The following is a 25989-nucleotide window of genomic DNA, read 5'->3' on the forward strand; positions in this document are numbered from 1 at the left end:
CTAATTTTCAGGATTTCTTTTTATGTTCGGCATATCAGTGCCCTGTCTCCTTTCATGTATGTGTGAATTTTTTTTTCCAGTCTTTTGCTTCTCTTTTTATTTTTATTGATAGTATCTTTTGCTGTACAGAAGCTTCCACATTTTATGTAGATGGTTTTTTTCCTTAATAGCTTAAAAGTTTCCTAACTTGCTTAGGAAATGTTCTCCCATCTCAAAGTAATAAAAATACTCGTTTCATTTTATACTTTTACAATCTTATTTTTTATACCTAGTTCTTGAATTCATTTAGAATTTCTTTTTATATATTATGTAAGATAGAGCTCCAATTTCATTTTCTTCCTAATAGATAACTAATTATTACAAGATTCTCTAATGACTAATCCCTGGTTTCCTCTACTATTCTGATGTGTTGGCGCTACCACATGTCAAAGCCCCACGTGTCTATGGGTGTGTGCCTGGACTTCTGTTCCAGTTATTCATTCGTCTGTTCATTCTTTGCCCATCTGTATACTCTTGCTCCCCTGTTTTCATCTTTGATAGTTCCAGTCTGCCCAACATCATTCTTCTCTCAGACTCTCTTGATCATTCTCATAGTTTGACTCTTTGAATATAGTCAACATGTCAGGTTGTCCTGCAGAAAATCCCACTGAGATCATGTTTAGAATTGTGTTAAATTTATAGGTCAGTGTATGGAAAATGGCAGTACTGGTCCTTTCCATTCAAGAACATGGTATCTCCTTGTTTATTTGGGCGTTGTTTTATGTATTTTAGTAAAGGTTTATAATTTTCTTCATGGAAGTTTCTGATATTTTTTGTTGAAGGCACATTTCACCCCTTCACACCTTCACCAACTCTTCTCTCCTTTTTCAAATAAAAGTTTTTAGTATTCTGTGATAGGAACTTCAATAATCTTTCATCCAGTCCTCCAAAGTTTTATTGGCATATTATGATTTAAATTACATTAAATTTCTATACCAGTTTAAATAGATTGACACCTTGATATCAGTTCTTCCTATCCAGGAAAATGGTTTGTCCATGCCTTCATTCATGACTTGATCAAGTCACCATTTCAGATTGTCTCTGATACATTAAAAAGGGTCTGTTAAAAAAAAAAAAGGGGGGGTCTGTTAAATGCTGAAAGGAAACAACCCTCGCACATTGATGTCTAACCTACACTGTCCTTGTTTTCAGGCAGTCTCAGCATTGGTGCAGCCCTTAGGGGTGTGTGCAGAGTACCTCAATTCCTCGGTGGTTCAGGTAAGATGAGGCCACTTTACATTTACACAGAAGGTGACCTAAGACACACCAACAGTCATCATTATCTTTTTATCAGATTGTTCAGAATTGTGCCTAATCCGAAGTAACTTCTTTTTTTGAGATTAGCTATTTTTTGAGTAAAAATATTATCAGAAGATAACTACAAAATGATTAATAATTTAAGGTATAGGAGACCTCTGATATTTAAGAAGATTCTTTACCTTTTTCGTTTATTCTATCAAATATAACTTATATACGGTTACATGTATTTTTGTTTCCTTATCTATAAAGTAGGCAGCATATATCCCAGCCCCCTTCACAGGATTGTTTAAGGATGCAGTGCCATTATGTATTAAATGAGAGCAGTGTTGAGCAACCCACTGGGCTTGCTCACTAGCTAAGTGAATAGCAGCCTCACAGCACATCTTGTTTGATTTCCTGCCGCTGCAGGTCGTAAGTCAGCAGGTCATCCCGTAGTCGAAGCTGGGTGTATCCGTTTTCTAATGCTTAAGGCCTTTTGTATGTTCTTTTTCCTTTCCATTGCAATTAACAAGTTTTACTGAATGAAATGTCACTTTGAAATACCTTCATTTTTTATTTTCTTTGTAAGTAGGTCTGTGAAACCTGTAACTTTCACAGAGATTTTTTTAAGTCACTATAAATGGCTTTGAAAGCATCGTGTCCTTTGGGAGCAATGTGTTTGTATGCGCTGTTCCTTCTTGTTAATATCTCATTTAGGGCCATTTTAACAAGGGAGATGGGATTTGTTTTAGTAGGTTCTAGAAATTTCTACCAATTAATTTCTAAATGTATGCTTCTTTAAATGTCAAAGTAATCCTGCATGATTTTTAAATGAAATCAGATGGCTGTTTATGTATTTCTTCATTCTGGATATTAAGTTCTTTAGAAACATTTAGTGTCCTTTCAGCTTATTAAACATATAATCATTAGTTTTGTAGTTGAAACACTAAGATATAAGAGGCAAATCATTTGACTTTTTAATAATTTGATAATTATTAATAATTTAATACTTGGCTTTTTAATAATCAGAGCCAGGATTGGATTTTTAAATGCTTTTTACCCATGCATTGCTCTGTTGGAAAGAGATTTAGCATAAATATTCCAGCTACTAATTAATATTAAATTCTTTAGAAATTCTAAGTTTGATAGAATTTTTACAATTTTATAGTGTTATAAAAAGAGTAAAAAAGTATTGAATTTCCAACTGTAGCATATTTAACTTTATTTTAATTATTTCAAACTGTCCAACCTTACATTTATTCAGCGATCTATTCATGCCATGAACTTATTCTCATACCATATTCACATCCTATTACTTGACAAACCAACAATTGTCTCTACTACTCGCTACTTCTGTGATTTTGGAAGACATATGTTACGTCTGTGCCTTGGGCTCCTTGTCTGTAAAATGATCATGCTGTCTCAGTCACAGGGGGAAGTAAGCAGGGCCGGTGCTGCTGACGAGAACAGTGTGCTTGCCTCTTATCCTAAGAGCCCCCAGTCCTCACTGTACAAGGGGCATGAGTAGAAAGGAAGAGATTCTATTTGGATAATTGTCTGATGTCATTTTAATTCATTGCTAATGTCTTCTTGGCTTTGACAGCTAAATACTGTCTATCTTCTCTTGTCACTAGATAAGTTTTAAAAATTATTTTACTGAGATGGAAGTGAGCATTTAGACCTAGATAATTTCCTACTTCGCACATAATATTTAGAGTCACTTATTTAATGATGGAGCATCGTGTTGTAGGAGTCTCCCGTAGGCCTCATTCGTATCAGCACACAAAAATAGTGCCTATGGCAGCACCTTTTTTGTGTTCCGCGCTTACATTAATTTGTTAAAATCAAATGCAAAATATTTATTACAAAAATAATACCTACTCATGCCTTATGCTTTAGTTTATGTGTCTTTGGTTGCTTTTTAAAAAGACCCTTATAAGGGACGCCTGGGTGGCTCAGTCAGTTAAGTGTGCCTTTGGCTCAGGTCATGATCCCAGGGCCCTGGGATCGAGTCCCACATTGGGCTCCTTGCTCAGCAGAGAGCCTGCTTCTCCCTCTGCCTGCTGCTTCCCCTGCTTATGCTCTTGCTCTTTCTCTCTCTCTGACAAATAAATAAAATCCTAAGTGGGGGGCAGAAAAAGACCCTTACAATCACTGAATTCTGGGGCACTTGGGTGGCTCAGTGGGTTGAGCATCTGCCTTTGGTTCAAGTCATGATCCTGGGGTCCTGGGTTCAAGGCTCGTGTCAGGCTCCCTGCTCAGTGGGGAGCCTGCATTTCCCTCTCCCTCTGCCGCTGCCATGCTTGTGTTCATTCTCTCTTTCTCAAGTATATTAAATAAATAAAACTTAAAAAAAAAAAAAAAAGAATCCCTGAATTCTACTCTTGAAACCAATATTGCACTGTATGTTAACTAACCAGAATTTAAATAAAAATTTGAAGGAAAAAAAAAGAAACATCAAACGTCTATTGGCAAAAACAAAAATAAATAAATAAATAAAACATATTTTAAAAAATAAGAGGACCCTTCTAAGATAGCAGTAACAGGGACTGCACCCACATGGTCTTGAAGGAGCTGGGGCAGGGAGTCCCTTGCGGGCCTACTTGGGATGGTAGTAGCTAGCTGTGGCAGCTCATACTTGAATTGACATCTTTGCATTGCACTTTCTCCTTTGTGAAATGTGAATGAAGAAGTGTCTCCTCTCTAGATCCTGGAGCAGAATCAGGAGTCTTTATTAAGTGCAGCCCTTTTGTTCTGCAGCCGATGCTAGACCCAGTCATCCTTACTACGATCCAGGATGTGCGGAGTGTGGAGGAGAAGGACCTCAAAGACAAGGTAAATCCTGTCTCCAGCCAGATGGGCCCCAGTGCCTGTTTGTCCGTGGAAGCACAGCCAGGACCTGGGGCAGGGTTCACACGCCATGGTTCTTTGGATTCTGGTCACATACAACTCACATCATATTAATTATACATTTTCTAACCAAAAAGTGAAGAACCAGGTTGGCATTAAATCTTTTTTTTTTTTTTAAAGATTTTATTTATTTATTTGACAGAGAGAGACAGCCAGCGAGAGAGGGAACACAAGCAGGGGGGATGGGAGAGGAAGAAGCAGGCTCTCAGCGGAGGAGCCTGATGTGGGGCTCGAACCCAGAATGCTGGGATCACGCCCTGAGCTGAAGGCAGATGCTTAACCACTGCGCTACCCAGGCGCCCCTAAATCTTATCAATAGAGTGAATTTAGTGTTCTTAGTAAGTGATACCATTCAGAATTTTACTAACATGTTGATTTATATAGTATTATAACTGGTGTAGCATTGAAGACGTTTTAAAATAATTTGATACCACAAGGTTATACAAAGTTGTTTAAAGCAATTTTAACATTTAACATGATTTATTTTGTTGACCTTGAAATTCTCACAGGACGCTTCCCTTTGCTCACCTGTGTGCTTTTGTTTAAAAGCGAACTAGTTAATTGACCATATGGAGTATCAGATACACCAAACCATTGCTGTTGAAAATGTCCCGTATTCCTGTATTATAAGAATTGGGATCAAAATGTTTTCATGATTCCTTTTTTGTTTGTGTGTGTTTTTAATAAAAGAGGCTGGTTAGCATCCCTGAGCTCTTGTCTGCCATCAAGTTACTTTGCATGCGTTTCCAGCCGGATCTGGTGACCGTGGTGGACGACCTTCGATTAGACATCCTGCTGCGCATGCTAAAATCACCACATTTTAGCGCTAAAATGAATTCCCTCAAAGAAGTAAGTTTTGTATTTGCTTCCAGAAGACTTAAAGCACAGACTCTTTAAGCTCTGCCAAAACTTGTGGTCATTAATATAAAACTGTTGGGAAATGAAGAAGAATGGTTTCTTGTAATCATACAAAAACGATTATATATAAAATGGTATATAGGATTATAATTGTTAATGTGATCTTTTTATGTGTGTTACATTTAAAATTCATTCTGAAGTAGCTGAAATATTTAGTGTTTTTGTGAAATATCCTGGAACATAATTCCTTGGAATAGACCGTTTGAGATTTACTTTTTACCCTAGGGGTACACTTCCTTTTGTTATATTTCAGATAGGTGTTTCCTTAAACCAAATGTTCTAACTAGGGTTGGGACAAAAACAAAAAGACTACAACTGCGACGATCTAAGCAAAATGCTGGAAGTATTTTCCTATAGCTTCCTAAACTTCATCTGAACATAGTTGGTTCTGGTGAGTATAGGTGGAGACAGTATAGCTCAGTCTTAACTCCCGTCATTTTTCCTGGAGTTCTGTATTAATTAGGAGGATTCTTTGCTGCAAGTGGAATAAACTCATTGTGAACCATCTGGGGCCAAAAGAGGAATTAGATGGAGGAAGGCTGGGCTGTTTCACATGAATGAAGTATTGACTAGCCAGACCCTGTAAGGGCAGCAGGAACAACTAGAATTTGAGACCTGACCACTGCCAGGACTGTGTCCAAGTCTTGTCCCTGCTTTTTGAGCGTGTTGGTTTCGACTTCTCTCTTCCTATAGAGTGACATCTTTCATGGGGTAGACATCATGGCCATAGGTAGTCCCATTACCAGGGAGGGACTGACGCTTTCTCTCTGGTCCCAAGTATAGAATTTGGAGGATGTGCACTGGGAGAAGTTTGGGTCAGATGCTGTTCCCCAAGCCATCCGGGGAGTGCCATTCTTGGCTCCATGTTCTTTTTAAAGAGACATCAGGAATAAGTAGTCTGTTAACTTATTATAGTGACTGGCCGTCAGTACATTTTGGCTAGTTATCAGACCACACTATAACAGTGTGAAAGTCACAGGCTATATATATATCCATATATATGTAGGTTTTGATTATGCATGTTTGCACTAGAGTCGTTCACAATAATCCTGTCTTTTTAGGTAACCAAACTAATAGAAGATAGCACTTTATCCAAATCTGTGAAGAATGCTATAGATACAGACAGATTGTTAGATTGGCTGGTTGAAAACTCAGTTCTGTCAATTGCATTGGAAGGTAAGTTGTTTTAAAAATATATTTTTTTTCCTGATATAATTATAAATAACGTATTTTTGTACTGAAGGTATGAAAATGTTGCCTTGCCTGGATTAGCTTTTAAATGTTGTAGCAAGTTAATATTGCTTTGAATTAATAGAATCATATTTAGAAAGTCAAGTGTTCACTGTATCTGTCTGCCTGTTGGGTGTCTCTTTTCTTAGGCAACATAGACCAAGCCCAATACTGTGATCGTATAAAGGGGATTATTGAACTCTTGGGCAGTAAATTGTCTTTAGATGAGCTCACTAAAATTTGGAAGATACAGGTAAGTTGATCAGAATTATCTTTGCCTTTTTCCAACATATCTGTCAGAAGGAGAGGGAAGAGGGTGGTGAACGAGCAGGGACCTGAGCTTCTGTCTTGCGTTAGCCACAGCAGCTCTACTCAGATGTGCTTTCCGGTTTGGGGCTTCTGTCAGTGTTGTGTATGTGAGAAAGGCTTGCACTGCTCAGAAAGATGTGAAACGGCTGAGCCTGTCTAGTCTTCCCGTTTCTTGGTTAACACAATGAAAAGCCGTCCTTCCTGCAGGCTCCCCAGCAGTTAGTGGCAGCGCTAGAACAGTATGTCTCTCGTTTGTCAGTCTCATGTTCTTTTCACTGTTTGCTTATCAGTTTTCGTGGATGAGTTTTTCCTGTTGGGTTGTTCCATGAGGATGAAAGTCCTACTTACTGAGTTCCCAGACCGCGTCTCACCAGGACTCCCTGTGGCCGCCACAGAATCAGCCATGCCCCTGCCTTTTCCTTCACTTTGTTACTAGTCCATTGGACTCGTCCCCTCCCCCCCTTTCTTGGCACCCTCTTTGAGTCTCCTTTACTAACTTGTTTATTCTCTTCGTCTTTGTAAGTACTAGTTTCTTTCACGCCTTTGCTGAGATTACCGTCTGTAATCTCCCGTGGGGCAGCTTCCTCCCCTCCTGGGGCTTTGAGTGCCTTTGGATGCTGCTGACGCTCCGAACAATGTCCCCAGTTCAGACCTCTTCTTGGCTCTCAGGTGCTGTGTACCTAGATGCATAACTATTGCGCCTTCGTGCATGCCATCTCGTAGGCATCTTAAATTCAGTATGTCAGCACCTAGTCATCTTCCAGGCTATTTCAGTAATGGTATTAGCCTTCGTCTAGCTGCTAAGCCAGAAAGAGGCCTGGAGCTCACCTTGACTATACCCTCTTAGTCACTGTATCACGCAGAATCTAATCAGGAAATAGAAGCTATAGTAGGTATTTCAAAGGGAATTGGATGCAGGGGCTTGTTTACAAAAGCCTTGCTGGGGAGGAAGAGCAAGAGAGAGAAGTAGGAATGCTGGAGGAACAGAATGGGGAAAGGAGCATCTGAAGTCCAAGGAAAGGAGGCTGCTTTGGGAGGTGCTTTCACGGCTGGGCGGCCACCAGGGCTTCTGGAATCCCTTGCCGCCACTGATGCCAGCACCTACATCACTCCCTGAGCATGAACCAGCACTTCTTTCTTCCGCTTCCCTTCTCACTGCCCAGCAGTGCCTCTCTTGGGCAGAATATCACGGGAGCATAGCTAGGAGAGGAAATGGAATTCGCAGGCTCCCAGCCTAGCAGCAGTCAGGTGTAGGAGTGACAGAAAACACTCATGGGTCCTATAAAATCTTGCTTCCCGTGTCGACTGTAGTTGAATACTCTCATGTAATGTTGTTTTGTGAGTGCAAGTTTTGAATCCACATAAGGTTGAAGATTAGAGGCCATGATGTATATATTGTATATCCCTAGTGCATTCAGTGAATATATGTATATAGTAGATACTGATTCTTGTAGAATTGAATCTAAAAAAAGTCTCTGCCTTTCAAGTCCTTCACATGGTGTGCAGTGAGGCATGATGGAGTCATGTTTGAGGTTATAAAGTGAGGTTTGACCATAAGGTCGACCACAGGGCCTACATCACTGAAGCAGAGATTTACTGCCCATGGGATAAATTAATATGAATTGAAGTTATAAAGTATCTAGGAGCAAAATAAAAAATGAGGTAGATGGTACTCTCAGCTGCGGCCCTCAAGCTCATTTATAAAGTGCTGGAGGCAAATATGTTTGTTCTGTACTCAGTTTGAATCTTTATTAGCCAGTTGAAAATATTTCGGTCTCCTCTTGAAATGCATATGTCAGATTGAGAACTTTATTCTCATCTTTTTAAAGATTTAATGCTGCTAGAAATTTAACCAAGGCCAACTGACTTCCATTAACACTGGTTGCTTCCTGTAGTTTCGCCAGTGTTACCGCGCAAGTGAATGCTGATCAGACTAGAGTCAGTTTATCTTGTTGCTGTTTTACTTTGGCTTCTGTCAATGGCCGGGGGAAGCATGAGGGTCTTTCCAAGTTGCAGGACCTAACTTTCCCCCACCGTCTCCTTTTCCAGTCTGGACAATCATCTACTGTGATCGAGAACATCCATACTATTATTGCTGCAGCAGCTGTCAAATTTAATTCAGATCAGCTTAATCATTTGTTTGTTCTCATTCAGAAGGTACGTATCCAGTCAACTGCACTTGCTTCTAAGTTTTTCTAAAAGAAGCTCATTTTGAGGGTCCCCCCCCCCAAGTAACACTTCTTACTTTTTAAAACCATTTTAGCTCCAGTGTAAAGTTTCGGCATATTTTGCCCTTTTGATAAAATTGGATTGTCTTGTCTTTTCTGTTCCCCAGAGCTGGGAGACTGAAAGCGATCGAGTAAGACAGAAGCTGTTGAGTCTGATTGGACGAATAGGCCGGGAAGCTCGCTTTGAGACCACTTCTGGAAAGGCAAGAGAATCAAATTAATCTTTCCAGCTGCAGATACTGAATGTGGTCTGACTGGTGTACGGGCCGGCTCATCTCGTGTGGCATTATTGCAGGTGTTAGATGTACTCTGGGAACTGGCGCATCTTCCGACCCTGCCCAGTAGCCTGATTCAGCAAGCCTTGGAGGAGCACCTGACAATCCTTAGTGACGCGTATGCCGTGAAAGAAGCAATCAAGAGGAGCTACATCATTAAGTGCATTGAAGATATTAAAAGGGTTGGTTTTATCTTTGGTCTAGTTTTTGTTGTCAGAGCAATGGTATTGTAATTGGAGCCAAATAATATTCTTACCCTATTATGTAAATTAAATTAAATGTCCTACCTGGAAACTCTTGCCCTAGAGTCCACGATTAGGAAATGATAGCTACTGCTTTTACCATGTCACTTACATTTCTCTTAAAATTAATTTCAGCCTGGAGAATGGTCAGGTTTGGAAAAAAACAAGAAGGATGGATTCAAGGTAAGAATTTGCAGATGGAACCGCCTAAAAGGTATACTATTTTAATAATTTCTTTTAATAAGTGATACCATAATTTTAAGATAATAGTCTCTTTTGGTGTTTCTTTGAGTAATATTCAGGTAGAAACTGCTGTTTAAATATTCACGAATCCAAGGTCACATTCACAGAGTAGTTTCATTATACTGTTGCCATAAAATTATAAAGCTTTTAACTTAGTTTTTTCTTTTGTAAAATAAATGCAAATTCTGCACAACTTTAATAAGTACAGTGGATTCTGCATAAGGATCATGCCCGTTTTTCTGCCATGAGGGAGAGATGGAGGATCGCTCATAGAGGAAGAAGAGAAGGGAGAAAAGAGGTTCATGCAGGCCTGGCACGCAGTTGTTTTTCAGGTGCCTGGTTCAGAGGTGTCCACAGAGAAATTCCTTAGTGAGTCCTGCTGCTGGGGTCTGATGCTAGAAGGTGGGTCTTAGGTAGCCGATGGCTGTGGGAGCCCCCGCCCCCCCCCCCCCCCCCCCCCCCGGGGCTCTGGCCTCTAGGCTGCAGGGGACTTAGGACCACCTTTTGCAAGCGTGGTTAGCAGAGTAAGCAGTGAGGACTGTAGCTCTCCTGTCGCTCCAGTGCCTCAGCATCCAGCCCGTGCACAAGGGGCTAATCACGGGGCTGCTCACTGGAGCGACGTCCCTTGTTTCCGCAGCCCTGACTAGAGCCGTGCACTCCTCCAGCGGAGGCCCTCAGGTGGCCCAGACCAAAGGGAGAGCCTTGTAGCGGGAGGGATTTCATCTTACCGTAACCTAAGAAGAGGTTTTGGTGAATAGCCAGGGGCTTAGTAATTTCATGGGCTAAACATTTTTCTTGGCTTTCATTAATAAGTATTTCTTGAAAGGATTTTGAATACTGCTAATTTTCATTGGTGTATTCAGAGACTCTTAGCCCTTGTAAAAGAGGCTGTGGTGATTCAGTAGGCTTTTATTAAGTTCTGTTTGGTCATCAGGTTTAGTTGGGGACATGTAAGAACCCTGTGTTTTCTATTTCTGACACTGAAATTTGATCAGGTGAATGTTCTGCACAGAATCTAGCTTTAGAGATTTTCACGAAGTCACTCGCAGGCCGGAGCTGGTGATGCTCAGGTTACGGGCAGTCATTCCTTTATTTCAACGGCATTGCTGTCATCCTCAGATACAGTTTGGATTTTTCCCGTTTTCTCAGCTCAGCAGTTCGGGTGATTTATCGCAGGCTCTGTCTTGACACTTGGACCTCATCCAGAGTTATGTAAGGAGTTTAGATCAGTAGTGACAGCAAGAGGAAAAGGATATCTATAGAAAAACAGTTTTTTCTTCTCAGTAACGGGTACATTTCTTTATAAATGTGAGGGGTCCGCCCCAAAGATACTGTTCCCTCCCTCCAGGGAAATGGCTTTTAAAAGCAGAAACCCCTTCCCACTGTCTGTCCCTTCCTTGTTGCGGCTCAGGCTCAGCGTTCCTTAGCTCTCCCGGTCAGGTCAGCGGCTTCCCTGCGTCTTTGCTGCCTCTCCGCAGTCACTTCATTCATGCCTGTTGTTCTGTGACAGAACTCAAAGAGCAGCAGGGCGATTTTCGCAGTCATTTTGTGAGACTTGAAAGGAGTACTCTTCCTTTTTTATCTCCCACTGCTCCCAGTACAGAAATTCTGATGGACCATTATTTCGTTCCAAATAACAATACCTTGCATTTACATAGCACTTTCTAGTGAACTGAGTGCTCTCGCAGATACTCTCTGAAAGTACACAAGGCTGAGGGGGGCAGTGGGAAGATCAAAGCCCCCTGGATATGACTCCAGGCAGGGGGGTGAGTTATATACTGCCACTAAAGGTGTTTTTCTATGCTATGCCCTTTCCTGCCAGGCAGCAAGGTGGGCTGACTGGGGATTATGTCTCCCTGCCAGGCTACACAGAAACTAAGCAAAGGGTAAGACAAGATCACCCACCTCTTACTCCCCTCCCACCCTCAGCTACCTCTCTGTTCCCCCCAACTGATTCTCCTTCCCTCTGCTTTTGACACTCTTAAAATTCCCAAATTCCACTGTTGTGTTCAGAAATTCTGACCTTTATTTCTTAACTTTATTTCTGTAGATTCTGCCAGGATACCCTTGGCTCCCTTGGTCCTCTTTCCTTTGCTTCCTTTATACCTTCCACTGTTTACCCCCAACCCTCTCCCTCTTATTTCACTTCTTTTTTCCTTCAATTAAAAATTTTAAATGTACTCATCCAAAAAAAAAAAAAAAGATTTACTAAAAAACCAAAAAAGTCATTTTTACTCAAGTAGCAGTGTTTGCGTATTCCCTAAGTCATTCTCTTCAGGCTTCCCCCGGCACAGCGCCTGGCAGCTTCTGAGTAGATGCCCGTCCCTTCCTCTGATTCCTCCCCTTCACCCTGTTGAGGACAGTAAAATCATTACTTACCCAGAGTGGAGTGGCCTCTACTTGCTAAATGTGTAATTGAAAGCAAAAGTAGCAAGATGTCCTCAGGACAGTCTCACAGTAACGTGGTTAGCACAGGAGGAAATGCTTTTTTAAAAATGTCCTCCGCGCAAAAATTGGTACTTAGAATCGAGATAAATGGCTAGGTCTGGAAAAATAAGGCAGATGAAAAAGTGGGGATGTTCAGCTTTGAGAAGAGAATTCAAGAAAGAATATGAACGTGTTCTTCGGAGACTTAGAGTGTGATAGAGAAGTTTGATTCCATTGACTTTTTATGTCTCCCAAGAAGTCGCGGGAGGCATGTTTCAGTATGAGAGGGCAGTGCACTTTCTGTGAGAACAGTCTGCCGTCGAATGCACTGCCTCCTGAGTTCCTCATTGCAGGAGACACTAGGAGAAGAGTCATTTAACAAAAATGAGTGAGGATTTAGGCTTAGGTTTGCAGGCTGCACCAGCTGACCTCCGAGCCTTCATCTAACATTGAGTGTCTAATTTGGACATACCGTTACCTCCCCCTTATGAAACCTCAGCTCCATTACCAGGCATTATCAAACATGCTCATTTTAATTGTTCACCATAGTCTCTTGCCCCTTTGGTAACTAGAGAAAAATAATTTAAATTTTTCTTGTAACTTAACAGCATAGTGTCATAGATATGATGAAATAAATAACATCTTTCCTGTTTGCTAGACTTTACGGAGATTATATCAGAAATACTTTTTAAATTTCGATTTTATATGATTTCCTTAATTTTATTGGATAGCGAGCGATTTTCAGAGGATGATTTTCTATGTTAAATAAAAATAATCTAGCCATACTTGATTTAGTCTGTCATAATGATGCTTTTTTTAATATATCCAATTATTTGCTGAAGTGTTCATACTTATATCCTAGTGTTTATAATCGTTTTGGTAGATATCAGTTTGGACTTAAGCCCTTAGAGTTTTATTCTTCGTCATTTTGCAGCCTTTATATTTTAGCTGAAATATGTAGGTAGTCTTGCAAAATAGTTGGCCTTTAATATATACCTTATTTCTCTAATTCTAAGATGCCCGTGTTTGCAACCTGCATCACAGACCTAATAAGTTTTCAAAGAAGAAAAAAAGAAATCACACCTCTTACTTTTGCCTCCATTCATTTGTTTAAATTCCCGCTCAGAGTTTGAATGTAAGCCCCCCTTTGACCAGTATGCAGAGCTCCACCGGCACAGTGCTTTTCATCATCTAGAGTAATGATTTTGACCACTGAAATCTCTAGGAGTGACTGGATAATTTTGAGGCATGTGAAAGAATACGGAATTTTGTGTCCTTGTCCTTTTTTTGTAAAACTCGAGCTGCTTTTTTCCCTTAATCGAGTTGCATTGTGTATACTACAGGATAAACGGCTTCTCTCAAATGATGGGTGCACCTTTGGCCAGAGACATTTAGTGCTGGGTGACAAGGCCCTTCACAGGGTCTGAGTCTGTCACACCAGATTCTCCCAGCTGTGAGAAATGCTTGAGACGGAGACCACGGGCAGTTTTCTTTGCTTTTGACTTGACAGACACAACAGGCTAGTCAGTGTTTTACCATAGAGCCATCTGTTTGAGAAGAGTTTAAGTAACAGATCGTGATCTAAAGAGAAGTTAAAAAGCCATCCTTGTTTGGTGCTCTTTAAATGAAGTCACAACTAAAACGATAGGTGGATGAACAAATACCTTTCCTGTGCAGCTAAAGGGTACACGTCCTCAGGTAAGGACAGCTGCGTCAAGAGTTACTCCTACCCCTAATGGCTGCTGAGTTACTTTTGACAGTTGTAAGAAGCGTCCATTTCAGAAACGTTGAAATTTATAAAACCTGTATCTTAGAATCCAGGAAATACGGTATTTGCTGATCGATTGGCTCAGCCTCAGGAAAGCCAGTATCGTTTCTGGCAGTAGCTCTCGCTAATCTACATATTCGGTAGGACGATGTTTTCCTGCCAGAGACAGAAAGTATATTTTTCAAGAGTATTTTCTACCGCATAGAGGTTTTCATCTTACAGAAGCACTTGAAGAAGGAAGAAGGCCTTAAAAACAAAAGCAAATTTCAGCCTTTAAAATAAAGGCTAAGGACTTAAAACTTGAACTCAGTTTTTTAGACAATCGATCATTTGATTAATAGTGTTAAATGGACAGTCTTCCAGATTTTACAAATGTCTTAGTTCAAAAGATGCTATGTATTACAGAGCAGTTGTCTTTTTAAAGATTGTTTCACGGGGCGCCGGGGTGGCGCAGTCGTTAAAGCGTCTGCCTTCGGCTCAGGGCGTGATCCCGGCGTTCCGGGATCGAGTCCCACATCGGGCTCCTCCGCTATGAGCCTGCTTCTTCCTCTCCCGCTCCCCCTGCTTGTGTTCCCTCTCTCGCTGGCTGTCTCTCTGTCACATAAATAAATAAAATCTTTAAAAAAAAAAAAAAAAAAAAAAAAAAAAATAAAGATTGTTTCACGAACATCAGACTTTTCAGATATGTACAATGAAAGATCTGGATTGTCGTGTACCAGTTTCAGAAATAACATTTGAAAGTCTTATGAAAGAAACATAGTCTAAATGTAAAGTGGCTGTAATAATAAAAAGAAAATTCTCTCTTGCAAAATTGTTTTAACTAGGACGTACAAGCAGGTCACGAGTACTTTCTTTAATATTTAGACCACTATTTGTATCTTGATCATATCATTGGTGTCTTAATCATATAATTACAGAAAATCATATTTTAATACCATTTTACTTATCAGCCAGCTCAGTACTATCCAAGGTGAATTTTGGCCATCAGTTTATTTCGTTCCGTCAACATGTCCTAGCAGCCTGTGCTACTTAATCTATCCTCTGAAGTTGCTAATTCCTTGTCGTCTGTTTTTTGCTGATGTACCCTTACACATTGACTGTCACTTCACATCCACTCCTGTTTGCGGTTCTTGGCCTTAGGAAATTGCATGCAGAATAAGAAGTTGCAGACTGAATTATGAATGCATGGAGATGAGCTCTAAATGAGCAGTTTGAAGAGAAAACTAATAGAATGTGTAGCCATGAAACCTAATTGACTTGGGAAATTTTTATAGCTAATAATTTTAGCCTGCCGTTTATTTCTAGGTTTAACTGATGTAACTTCTTTTTAACTCTAGTCATCTCAGCTCAGTAACCCCCAGTTTGTATGGGTGGTGCCAGCTTTGCGTCAGCTCCACGAGATCACCCGCTCGTTTATAAAACAGACCTATCAAAAGCAAGACAAGGTAAGAGAAGAGTCCTATTTGATGATTATACAGTTACACACACAGCTCTTAGAATAACAAAACATAAAGAGATTGCTGAGTTTTATAGTCCCTATTTTACGTTTTTATGATTATTAATATAGTTCATTTATATTCTCTAATAATCTTGTTTAAACATCATTCTGCTTTCATTTCGTTGGAGCTTTTCTTTTGGTCTATCCCGAACTCATTCCCTTTTTATTTCCTTAATTTATTGAAGTGATTACGCCAGTTTTTAAAAGTTAAAATGGTGTTTTGGAAATGTGTTTGGAAAGATGTAAAGACATTTGATCTCAGGAAGATTAGATCGTTTAAGGACCCGGAGCTTCCTTAGTGGGAGAGACTTCAGAAGAAAGATCCGGAAAAGTACACAAGCAGTGAAATAGTTCTGTGGAAAGTCACCTTAAAAGAAAAAAAAAAAAAACTCTAGAAGAAAAAAAATTAGCAGGGAAGTTTATTAATTCCCTTAATTCTAGCTATGTGCCTACTAGATGATTTTATTTGCTTTAGTGTAGGGACGGGAGTGAAGAAATCCTTAGATTCTCTCTCCTTCACTCACCTAGGCCCACGTGCTAAAACAAGCTTGTGTTAAACTGACAAATCACTGCAGATTCTCATACCACTTCTCTCTTTGTTGTTTTTGCCAAGAGCATTATTCAAGACTTGAAGAAAAATTTTGAAATCGTGAAATTGGTAACGGGGAGTTTGATAGCCTGTCATCGACTTGCAGCCGCTGTGGCTGGACCCGGAGGCTTAACTGGTTCAACACTGGTGGACGGCCGATACACTTACCGGGAGGTATCCGGCATTGCGCTTTTGTGTCGTGATTTACCGCATTCGTTTGGCTTTTTGCACCTGAACTATAAAAATAATATTTGTTGGGTGTCACTCGAAAAGACGTGGCATGAGCTGTCTTTGTAGTGATGGAACAGTTTTGTGTTTTGACTATAATCATTTAAAAATAAAAGTTGAGAAAATTGTTATTTCTGGGTAAATCTTTCAGTAAATCACCTAAAAATTGCCTGTGATAAAGAAAACCATCTTTCTTTGGTCTTTCATCGGAAATAATAGTTGCCAGTTCTGTGGGGAATTGTTTTGTTTCTTAAATCAACTGATTAGGAACATTGTTTTTAAAAATTAGAAAAAATCTTATCTCACTACTTGTGAGTTTGTGGTGTTTTACTTGAGATTGCTGAAATGATATTTTACTGACATCCTAAGTGAGCTGGAATTGGTAATAGACTTGACATTGTGTCGTCAGCTTACAAACAGATGTCTCCCATTTATTTTACCCTAAATGACATGAGAAAGCATTAGGTAGAACTCTGTTTTTTAATTTAAAAAATTTGTTTTTAATTTTACTTTTAGGTAGGAATGCCTGGAGTTAACTAATTAGCATTACTTCTCTTTGCAGTATTTAGAGGCCCATCTAAAATTTCTAGCATTTTTCTTGCAAGAAGCTACTCTGTATCTGGGTTGGAATCGTGCCAAGGAAATCTGGGAGTGTCTTGTGACTGGCCAGGATGTTTGTGAATTAGATAGAGAGGTAAGAAGATGGTATTATGAATAAAATAAGGCAGAAGTGGGACTTAAATATTTTACCTTTTCGGTGTGTCTCATATTTTTTGCGGGTCTCACATCTTTAATTCTAAACACTTGTCAATTTCTAAAGCATACATTTATACTAACAGGCCAGGAACTGTAAGTGCTGAAAAAATATTTTATAGAATATATATCTATGACCTAAATATATAAGTTCTTCACTAATTTTTATACCATTCTGGATAAAACCGAATTCAGAGTGAGCACAGCTACAGAATTCTTGGTGTGTCTCATATGTTTTCTCCCTTCCCTGGAACTAATGTCAAGTTACCAACCAGAAACTGAGTTCCTTTAATGATGTTGTACCCCAGAAACACAAGGAAGAATAAATGCCTAGACAGATTTTTTAAACTATAATTAAGCAGCTGAAAGTAGATTAAACCAGGAGCAGAACACCTGACTTGGCATATTTTAACAATGAATTGCTGTTTGCTCATCTCATTTGACAGAATTGTAACTGCTTCGTAGCATTGTTGAAAGGACTGCATATATCCCCTTGCCTAGCACAGTGGCTGGCACATAGCAAGCTTGTTAATAAACGTTAGTGGAGAAGCCCAAGTTTAAGCTCCATTGAACAGTGTGAGTTTATATTTGCATTATCTGGGGGAAAGGTTGCTAGAACTGCTTTATTTAGCTCCAGACTACCAGGCATTTCAGTTTTCAGTGGTATTTCGTCAATAAATATTTTTGAAGATTTAAACGTGACTTATCCTCACTCTCCCACTTTGGAATCTGTATTTGCCTGAAATGGATTTTAGTTATAGGGTAACATTTGTCTTGATCCACAGATGTGTTTTGAATGGTTTACAAAAGGGCAGCATGATCTCGAGAGTGATGTTCAGCAGCAGCTTTTCAAGGAGAAAATTCTTAAATTGGAGTCATATGAAATCACAATGAATGGTAGGAAAACAACTTAAAATCTTTTTTTTTTCATTTCTTTAAGAAATTTTATTCTTTCCTTTCCCTGTAAGTCCATTTCTCAGAAGCAACTGAACAGTCCGGAATATCCTTCTGGACTTTTCTTTACATCTATATAAACATATGTTTATATACACGGATAAAGTTCCCTTTTATGTGAATGGTATCATATGATTAATTTCAAATTATATGGCCCAGTAGCTCAAACTGTCAAATGGTAGCATGTATCAGTACTTCATTCCATTTTATGGCTAAATGCTACTCCATTGTATGAATATACCACATTTTATTTATCCATTCATCAGTTGATGGACATTGGGTTGTTCTCACTCTTTGGCTATGATTAGTAACACTGCTGTAAGCATTTATGTACAAGTTCTTGTGTGGACATTAGTTTTCTTTTTTTTTTGGTTGTATACCGAGGAGTGAAATTGTATCCTGGAACTAACATTTAAAAAACTGTCGAACTGTTTTGCAAAGGGGCTGCACTATTTTATATTCTTCCCAGCAACATCTGAGGGTTTCAGTTCCTTCCCATCTTCACCAGCCCTTGTTACTGTCATCTTTACTCTTGCCATCCTGGTGTGTGTCAGGTGTTCTCTCATGGTTTCAGTCTGCATTTCCCGGATGACCGATGATATTGAACATCTGTGCATGTGTTCATTGACTCTCTGTGTACATTCTGTGGAGAAATGTCTGTTCAAACCTCTCGCCCACTATGAGTTGGGTTGTCCTTCTGGTGTTGAGCTGTATTTCTGCAGAGTAACTCCTCATCAGATACACGATTTGCAAATATTTTGTCGCATCCAGTGGGGAGTCTTTTCACACTCTAGTCCTTTGAAGCACAAAGTTCTCATTTTGATGAGGTCCAATTTATGGGTTTTTTCTGGTGTTTTTGTGCTTTTGGTACCATATCTAACAAACCATTGCCTGATTTTGAGGTCTTGAAGATTTAGGTCTGTTTTGTCCTAAGAGTTTTACATTTGGCTCTTGATGTACTTTGAGTCTTTTCCTTGATTATCTATGGTATTCAGAGCGCATGAATTTATCTGACCTTCTGTAATTTCAGGTTTTAACTTATTTAAGACTTTTTTTGAAAATGTGAATCTTTGTGATCATCGATTGAAACGACAAGGAGCTCAACTGGTGAGTACGTCATTCTGAAATCTAGGTAATTTGGATGGTCTAGTAAAACACAGCAAAAAAGGTGTTGTAATTGAGAGAAAACATGACTTTTGTTAAAGAATGGGCATCTCCTCCACTGCCGTCCTCTGCACTGACAACAGGGCTTCTCTTAGAGCGTCATGGAGGCCCCCCTTTCCAGCACAGCAACAGTCGCTCGCCAGCTGCCTGCGAGAGCACAGTTGACTCTCAGATCCCTCCATGCTTCTTGCTGACCTGGGGCAGCCAGCAGCCTCCTGGGCTAGGTGAATGCAGTAGGGATCATTTCATCGAAGCTTCCGACTCCTCAGATCCAGTAACAGATATGTTCCTAAAAAATAACAACATCTTTAATTCTAAAGGTGAATCTTCAGATCATCGCAGTGGCAGGGATTCGGGGAGAAAATTTTAGGAACAGTCCATGAAGCAGGAAAGTGAGGGTCCATAGAAAGTATATAGCGTATGTTTATATTTACATATGCACCTTAAAAGAATGAAAGACAAAAAATAACTGTCTTTTCTAAAACATAACTCTCTTGATTCAAGACCTGGCTTCCCGGATGGTAAGAATTTTTACGAAATGTCTAAGGCCTGGATCCTGTCACTTGAACGGAGCTTTGGGAAGACCAGATTGAGCCTTAAGGGTTATTCACCACTTCTGGCCTGGCTCTCTTGCCTTTTGGAGAAGAGCTCCTGAAGATGGTGCCCACCTCAGTCCTGTGCGTTTCCACTTCTGTAGCATGTTTGGGTATATTTCCAGCTTGGGTTTAGGAATATCTGGAGAAAACTCTCCATATCTATTCTTGTTGCCGTGGACATAGCCCAGTGTTTCTGTGGTGTTTTTTTTCCTTTGTTTTAAAGTTCCAAATCATTACAATAGTGCCCTCGTATGTAGCTTGGTTTTTGCAGCCTTAACTCATATTAAACTGAAAGGTGTGAATGAGTGACATAATAGAAAATAATTGTCTGTAATTTTATGACCGTGGTGTGCTATCCAATTTTTTTTTTTCTTTCGAACAGTATGTAGAAAAGCTGGAATTGATAGGAATGGATTTCATTTGGAAAATAGCCATGGAATCACCTGATGAAGAAATTGCTAATGAAGCTATTCAGTTAATCATAAACTATAGTTACATTAACCTAAATCCTAGATTAAAGAAGGTGGGTGCTCGTGCACAGAACAGAAGATTATATATTTTTATCGATAAGTTCTGACCCTTGGTGTGCCTGAAAATTGGCTTTTTTATTTTATTGTTGTGCTCTTAATAATGATTGCAACTGAATGTCAGACTAATTTTAATTTCTTTTGTCTCTTTTAGGATTCTGTATCATTACATAAGAAATTTATTGCTGATTGTTACACAAGATTAGAAGTGAGTAGTAAATTTCATTTAACCTATTTTTGAAATAAATGCTTTGATGTTTTTCCTTTTATAATTTTATGTCGGGATCATGTAAAATATCGATACTTGTGGCTGGATTCTACTGACGAATTTGTCAGCAGTACCTTATTGTCACATAGGGAACAGACATTTGCCTTGATTCCCCCAGTACAGAAATGTCCTTTATAGGAAAGCTTTCCTTCTCTTTCCACCACCGCTCCTCTCCACTCCACCCACCCCCAGTTCTGGGGTATAGGAACTGTCTTCAGAAAACGGGTCTGCTATACATTCCGCATTTCTAATAGATTCTTTTCTCCTTTTTCTCTTTCTGCCCAGGAGTTTCATGAAAGAACTTACTTTTCCTGCCCTTCCCCATTTTCACCCGAGACTATATCTTAAATGCTATCAAGGCCCTAGCAGGACACTCAGTAGTTGGTGGTGTTGGTGGTCTTTGTCCATTAGAAGCCTGCTGTGTGCTCACATCTATTTCCAGTGCCTTATCTCCAGCATGATGGTTAAAGCATTAAACAGTCATTTCATTCTTAATTTGTGCTTAATTTATATCTAATGGAGAGTATTCCAAAAACATATGCTGCTGCCCGCAAATGTCAATAAATTAAACCTTCTGATGACGAATACGTGCTCAAATCTGTACAGGCTTTTCCAAGTTGTGACTCCCATCCAGATATGTCATCATAAGAAAATATTTAAAATATTCAAGTACCTTAAATGAGGTACCATTTAAGTTTTAACATATGTAGAACAGTAGTTCTCAACTCGGGGTCCTTTTGCCTCCTGGAGATCATTTGGCAACGTCCGGAGACCTTTATGGTTGTCACAGCCAGAGAGGTCCCCCTGGTACCTTGTGGTAGGTGGGTAGTGACTGGAGGTCAGAGATGTTGCCAAACATCCTGCAAAAGCCCAGGAAAACCCTCCAACAAAAAGTTTCCAGCCCAAAGTAGCAGTAGGGCCAAGATTTGAGAGACCCTGATAGGGAGTGATTGTTTCCTATTTCGTAGGCAGCCAGTTCAGCACTTGGTGGCCCCACTCTGACGCATGCTGTAACCAGAGCAACAAAAATGCTTACAGCGACTGCTATGCCAACTGTAGCAACATCAGTCCAGTCTCCATATAGGTGAGTGTGCAGAAATTACGGCATATCCTTGCATGATGCAGAAATAAATATATATATAATATTACATGTATGTATATATATATAATATATATTTATATATATATTTATCAGCTTGAAAAAATAAAAAATAACTGGCTGCTTTTTCTGGAGTTGTCTCAATTGTGGATTTCCTCCTTTTATGTCATAATTTTTGCAATAGTCCTATCCTGAGAAATTGTATGACCCCATCATACTTCCCCAAATCTGTATTTTTTTTCCCTGAAGATCTGTAGGTCATCATCACCACCACCCAAGTATTGCTCTGTCCCTCCCCTCTGCCTAGTGGACATCTTCTATTGTTTTGTTTTGTGTTTTTTTGTATTTAAATTGTTTTACTTTGACTCTGTATAACAGGAGTGGCCTACTCTTTGCAACAGACTACAGATACAAAGAGCAATTTTTTCAAGTTTGAAATATTTACTGACTTAGACATAACCTTTCTCCTTGTGCCCAAATCCAGGACATTAACAGCATAAGCAAAATGAAATGGAAGATGATGGTTAATTAACATTGTGCATTATAACATCATCATAGTTAAAATATTATTTACTTAAAATTATTTTTCAGAATAAGTTTTAATAAGAACTTTATTGCCACATATTCGTGTTCAAACTTTGAACTGACGTCTCATCACATTGCTGTGTTTAGTGTTTTCGGATGTTACCAGTGAAATCTGAGTTCAGGATTTGCTGTAGTTGTTTGATATGGTAAGGAACGCAGATGAGTTATTCAGAAACAATAGGCTGAAGGAACTCAAATGCTCCTGTGAGGTTTTACAAGCCCTTCATGCTTAGTCAGCAGCCCCAAACCAGTGGTGCCCAAGAAACCTTGGCAGGTGCTCAGAACAAGGCTTACTCTGCTGCCCTCTAGTGGTAGGTCCTCAGATTTTTTTTCTCTACTCTTGGAAAGTGTGTGTGTGTTGTTCATTTTTATTTACAGTTCTTTTTTCTTTTTAAAGTCTTCCTTTAGAAAAGGAATCAAAACAATATATCCTTACAGTCTTCATCTTTTTTAAAAAAATGAGTTGAGTACTGGGTAGAAATATTTTATTAACATGAGAGATGCCAATAAAACTCAACCCTCTTGGAGCTCTTTTTAAAATGCCAGAAAGTGGGGCCCCTGGCTGGCTCAGTTGGTAGAGCATGCTACTCTTGATCTTGGGGTTGTAAGTTTGAACCCCATGTTCGGTGTAGAGATTACTTAAAAATACAATCTTACAAAAAATGGTTAAAATGGTAGAAAGTGATTATAGATTCAGCTCATGATAAGAACACTAACATGACCTTTGCATTCCCACATTGATGGAAGTGTATTTCAAATAGACTTTCATTGAGAATGTGTATTGAGAATTCCTAATTACATGTTTGTAAGACGTGGCCCATCTCTGCCTAGGTCCTTAATGTTTCATTTGTCTGACAAACCAGAATAGAAGTGCGTTGATGAACTATTGCATTGGGATTTCCAAACTGCAACATCTTTAAATTAGTGTGTTTTTTGTTTTTCTCTTTTTATTAAGTGATTTTGATCCTGAATCAGTTCATGTTTGAATGACTACAGAGCAAAACTACAGGATAGTTTTTAACTATTCTTGTTATAAACTCTAAACACTGTTAATAGGAATGTATAATTTCAAAATTGCATTTGAACCAGGACATTGCAGTTGATCTTATTTTACTGGTTTTGAAAGAACTTCTCAGTGACCGTAATTGTTCGCCCTTTTGAGGGGGAGGAGTTTTGCTCTCATCTCCACAGTGTTCTACAGTGCTGTCTGTGATTTAATTCGTTACTGAGGCATAATTAAGCTCACTCATTCATTTATTATTAGCACTTAGATATCTCCTAAAGATTTTCCATCTCAGTATCAAATTGTAGTCTTACCCATAGCCTAAAAGGCTTTGGAACTCTGTTAAACGTGTTCAACAGGACTTTTAGAATGTGTTTAACCACTCTTTTTCAAATGAAATTTCCGATCCTGCTCATCGGCAGACCAGACCAATTGTTAGAAAATGGTAGTACCTTTTTTCAGATTTAGAAATACCCTATTTGAAATGCCTAGACTTTCTGGAATAACACATGCTTAAATTAGGGACACTTGGATTTTCATCTCTCCGTGTTAACATGTGTAATGTTTTCTTTCATAAAATATGGAGCTGTGAATGTATAAGCTTCTGAATGTCAGAGTCCTGTGAATTCAGATAATAAGTACTATTCCCTAAGTCTGACCAAAAGGGACCTCAGGGCTCATTTTCGGGAGTGCCAGAGCCCCACACTTCTTGGCCATATTTTGCCTGTTCTAGAGATAGTTGTCTGCCGATGCGTGTTGGTTTCTTAAATACTTTGAAAACCGGTGGAATAATAACTTCTTATGCCTGTATGTTTTACCTATATGGGATATTCATTTAAACCAGATGAACAATTGTTTGTCCTTCACTTCCTCCTCATTCTCAGGCTCATTAAAACAGCAAGCGTTATTTGTGGTAGACTTACTGGTTTGCGTTTCTCTTCTGATTTTCAGGCAGTTCAAAACTTGGTGAGAGTCCGTGTTAACTGGATTATGTGGCATATTTTAGTTGTAAGATTATGAGACTCAAACTCACTGATAGTTCATTCTTGGTGGCTTGATGGACAAATAGACCTGGAGACCCAGGTCCTCTCTTTACGGAACAGCTGTTTACAAAGAAAGGAGAGGACACACGGAGGTGCTCGTCCTCCCTGACTCTGTGGGTGCGTTCCAGCCGTGAGCTGGTTGGGCCACCCTCCCTTGGGTGGAAATTTAGTCTCTGCAAATGTCACCCTTTGACCAGTGAGTGCTCAAACTGTGTGGTTTTGGTGAAGCAGACTGGAATCAAGCAATTCACTTCAAATATGTTCCAAAAAAATTTTTTTTAATCCATAGATCCACTAAACTGGTAATAATCGAGAGGTTGCTGCTTCTGGCAGAGCGCTATGTGATCACTATAGAGGTGAGTCTCTCTTTAAAGCCACTTTCCAGTGGTGCCATTGGACTCGTGTCAGGTGTGTATTTCTGAGACGTTTCAGTGATGCTGTGCGTCTGACTGGTTTGACTTACATCTTTCCCAAGGATTTTTACTCCGTTCCACGAACTATTCTACCTCATGGTGCCTCGTTTCATGGACATCTTTTAACTCTCAATGTTACGTACGAGTCTACCAAAGATACCTTCACCGTCGAGGTAGGTTTACGCTGAGCCCTGGAGCCATTCTTGTATCGTCTTGTTACTTTCGCGAGAGCACTGAGGGTTGGGATGGCTGCACGAGCAACTGTCCTGCAAGCTGTTTGGTCAGCAGATTCAGGCTAACCACCTGCAGCGAAAGGGAGGTGATGGGGCAGAAGCAGGCCCGTAAGTAAGCATGTGCTGTAACATCAGGTGGTGATGAGTGTTATAAAGAATGAGCAAGAATAAAGCTGGATAATTTGGAGAAAGTGATGCGTCTGTGTGAAATGTCATGAAGAGATGGGCAGGGAAGTTCTCTCTGAAGTGGCGACATTTGAGCAAAGATGAAATGAAGTGACAGCAAGCCATTTCTGGGGAAGAACATTGCAAGCAAAGGGAGCGGCAGGAACAGAGGCCCTGCCGTGGGACTTGCGTGGCTTGTTCGGTGACACGCAGGGTAGCTGGTGGTGGGGCGTGGAGAGAACGGGAGAGCCTGGGCACTCCGCAGCAGAAGGACTTGCGATTTGATTCTCGAGAGATGGCGAGGACGGGGGTGGGAAAATGGACACTGAATTACTGTGGAAGGGGAGCCTCCCCAGTGGGGATTCTTGTCTGTGGGGTCTCTGCTGTGTTCCCAGCTTCTGGAACAGCATCTGGTACCCAGTCCCTCCTCGCAAGCGGTGTTTGATTTCATCATGCAGGCTCACAGTAATGAGACCATAGGGAGTGTGCGGTGGAAGATAGCCAAGCAGTTGTGCTCGCCTGTGGACAACATACAGATTTTTACCAACGATAGTCTGGTAGGTCTGCACCGGCCGTTTGCGGCCCTTCAGCCTGACAACCACACCTTCGTCCTCCTTTCCCTCCCGCTAATTAAGAAACTGCTTTTTGCAGCTGACGGTGAATAAAGACCAAAAGCTCCTCCACCAGCTGGGCTTTTCTGACGAACAGATCCTCACAGTGAAGACTTCAGGCAGCGGGACCCCATCTGGGAGCTCCGCGGACTCCTCTACCAGCTCCAGCAGCAGCGGCAGTGGGGTCTTCAGCTCCTCGTACGCCATGGAGCAGGTACTGGCCGCCAGGCCGCTGGCAAGTCCGAGTTGGTCATCGTCCTGCTTGTGCCTTCGGCCCGTCTAGGCGTGGGTGACTGGGTCCTTTTCTGACAGACAAGTCCTGGCTGATGAGGTTCCTCATAAGGGGACAAGCGTCGACAGAGGAGAGCACTGAGCCAGGGAACTCCTCTGTGTAGAGATGGAGGGTGAAGAGGACCCAGGGGGGAGATGACA

The 25989-nt window shown here is 40.2% G+C and overlaps 1 protein-coding gene across 1 annotated transcript in view; it reads left to right on the forward strand.

Moving 5' to 3' along the window:
- The window catches only part of USP24 (ubiquitin specific peptidase 24), a 132763-nt gene that overhangs the window by 42522 nt on the left and 64252 nt on the right, over window positions 1-25989 (forward strand). Inside the window, exons 8-28 of the mRNA XM_040627260.1 lie at window positions 1192-1257; window positions 4039-4113; window positions 4879-5037; window positions 6168-6282; window positions 6486-6589; window positions 8695-8802; window positions 8981-9076; window positions 9169-9330; window positions 9526-9573; window positions 15166-15273; window positions 15940-16089; window positions 16706-16837; window positions 17682-17793; window positions 18881-18957; window positions 19993-20133; window positions 20292-20345; window positions 21374-21489; window positions 24425-24491; window positions 24611-24721; window positions 25405-25503; window positions 25598-25771. Of these exons, the coding sequence (XP_040483194.1) occupies window positions 1192-1257; window positions 4039-4113; window positions 4879-5037; window positions 6168-6282; window positions 6486-6589; window positions 8695-8802; window positions 8981-9076; window positions 9169-9330; window positions 9526-9573; window positions 15166-15273; window positions 15940-16089; window positions 16706-16837; window positions 17682-17793; window positions 18881-18957; window positions 19993-20133; window positions 20292-20345; window positions 21374-21489; window positions 24425-24491; window positions 24611-24721; window positions 25405-25503; window positions 25598-25771 (2274 nt within the window). The remainder of the gene's footprint in view (window positions 1-1191; window positions 1258-4038; window positions 4114-4878; window positions 5038-6167; window positions 6283-6485; window positions 6590-8694; window positions 8803-8980; window positions 9077-9168; window positions 9331-9525; window positions 9574-15165; window positions 15274-15939; window positions 16090-16705; window positions 16838-17681; window positions 17794-18880; window positions 18958-19992; window positions 20134-20291; window positions 20346-21373; window positions 21490-24424; window positions 24492-24610; window positions 24722-25404; window positions 25504-25597; window positions 25772-25989) is intronic.

Source organism: Ursus maritimus, unplaced genomic scaffold (genome assembly GCF_017311325.1).
Source record: "Ursus maritimus isolate PB19 unplaced genomic scaffold, ASM1731132v1 scaffold_12, whole genome shotgun sequence".
In the NCBI taxonomy this organism is placed as follows: domain Eukaryota; kingdom Metazoa; phylum Chordata; class Mammalia; order Carnivora; family Ursidae; genus Ursus; species Ursus maritimus.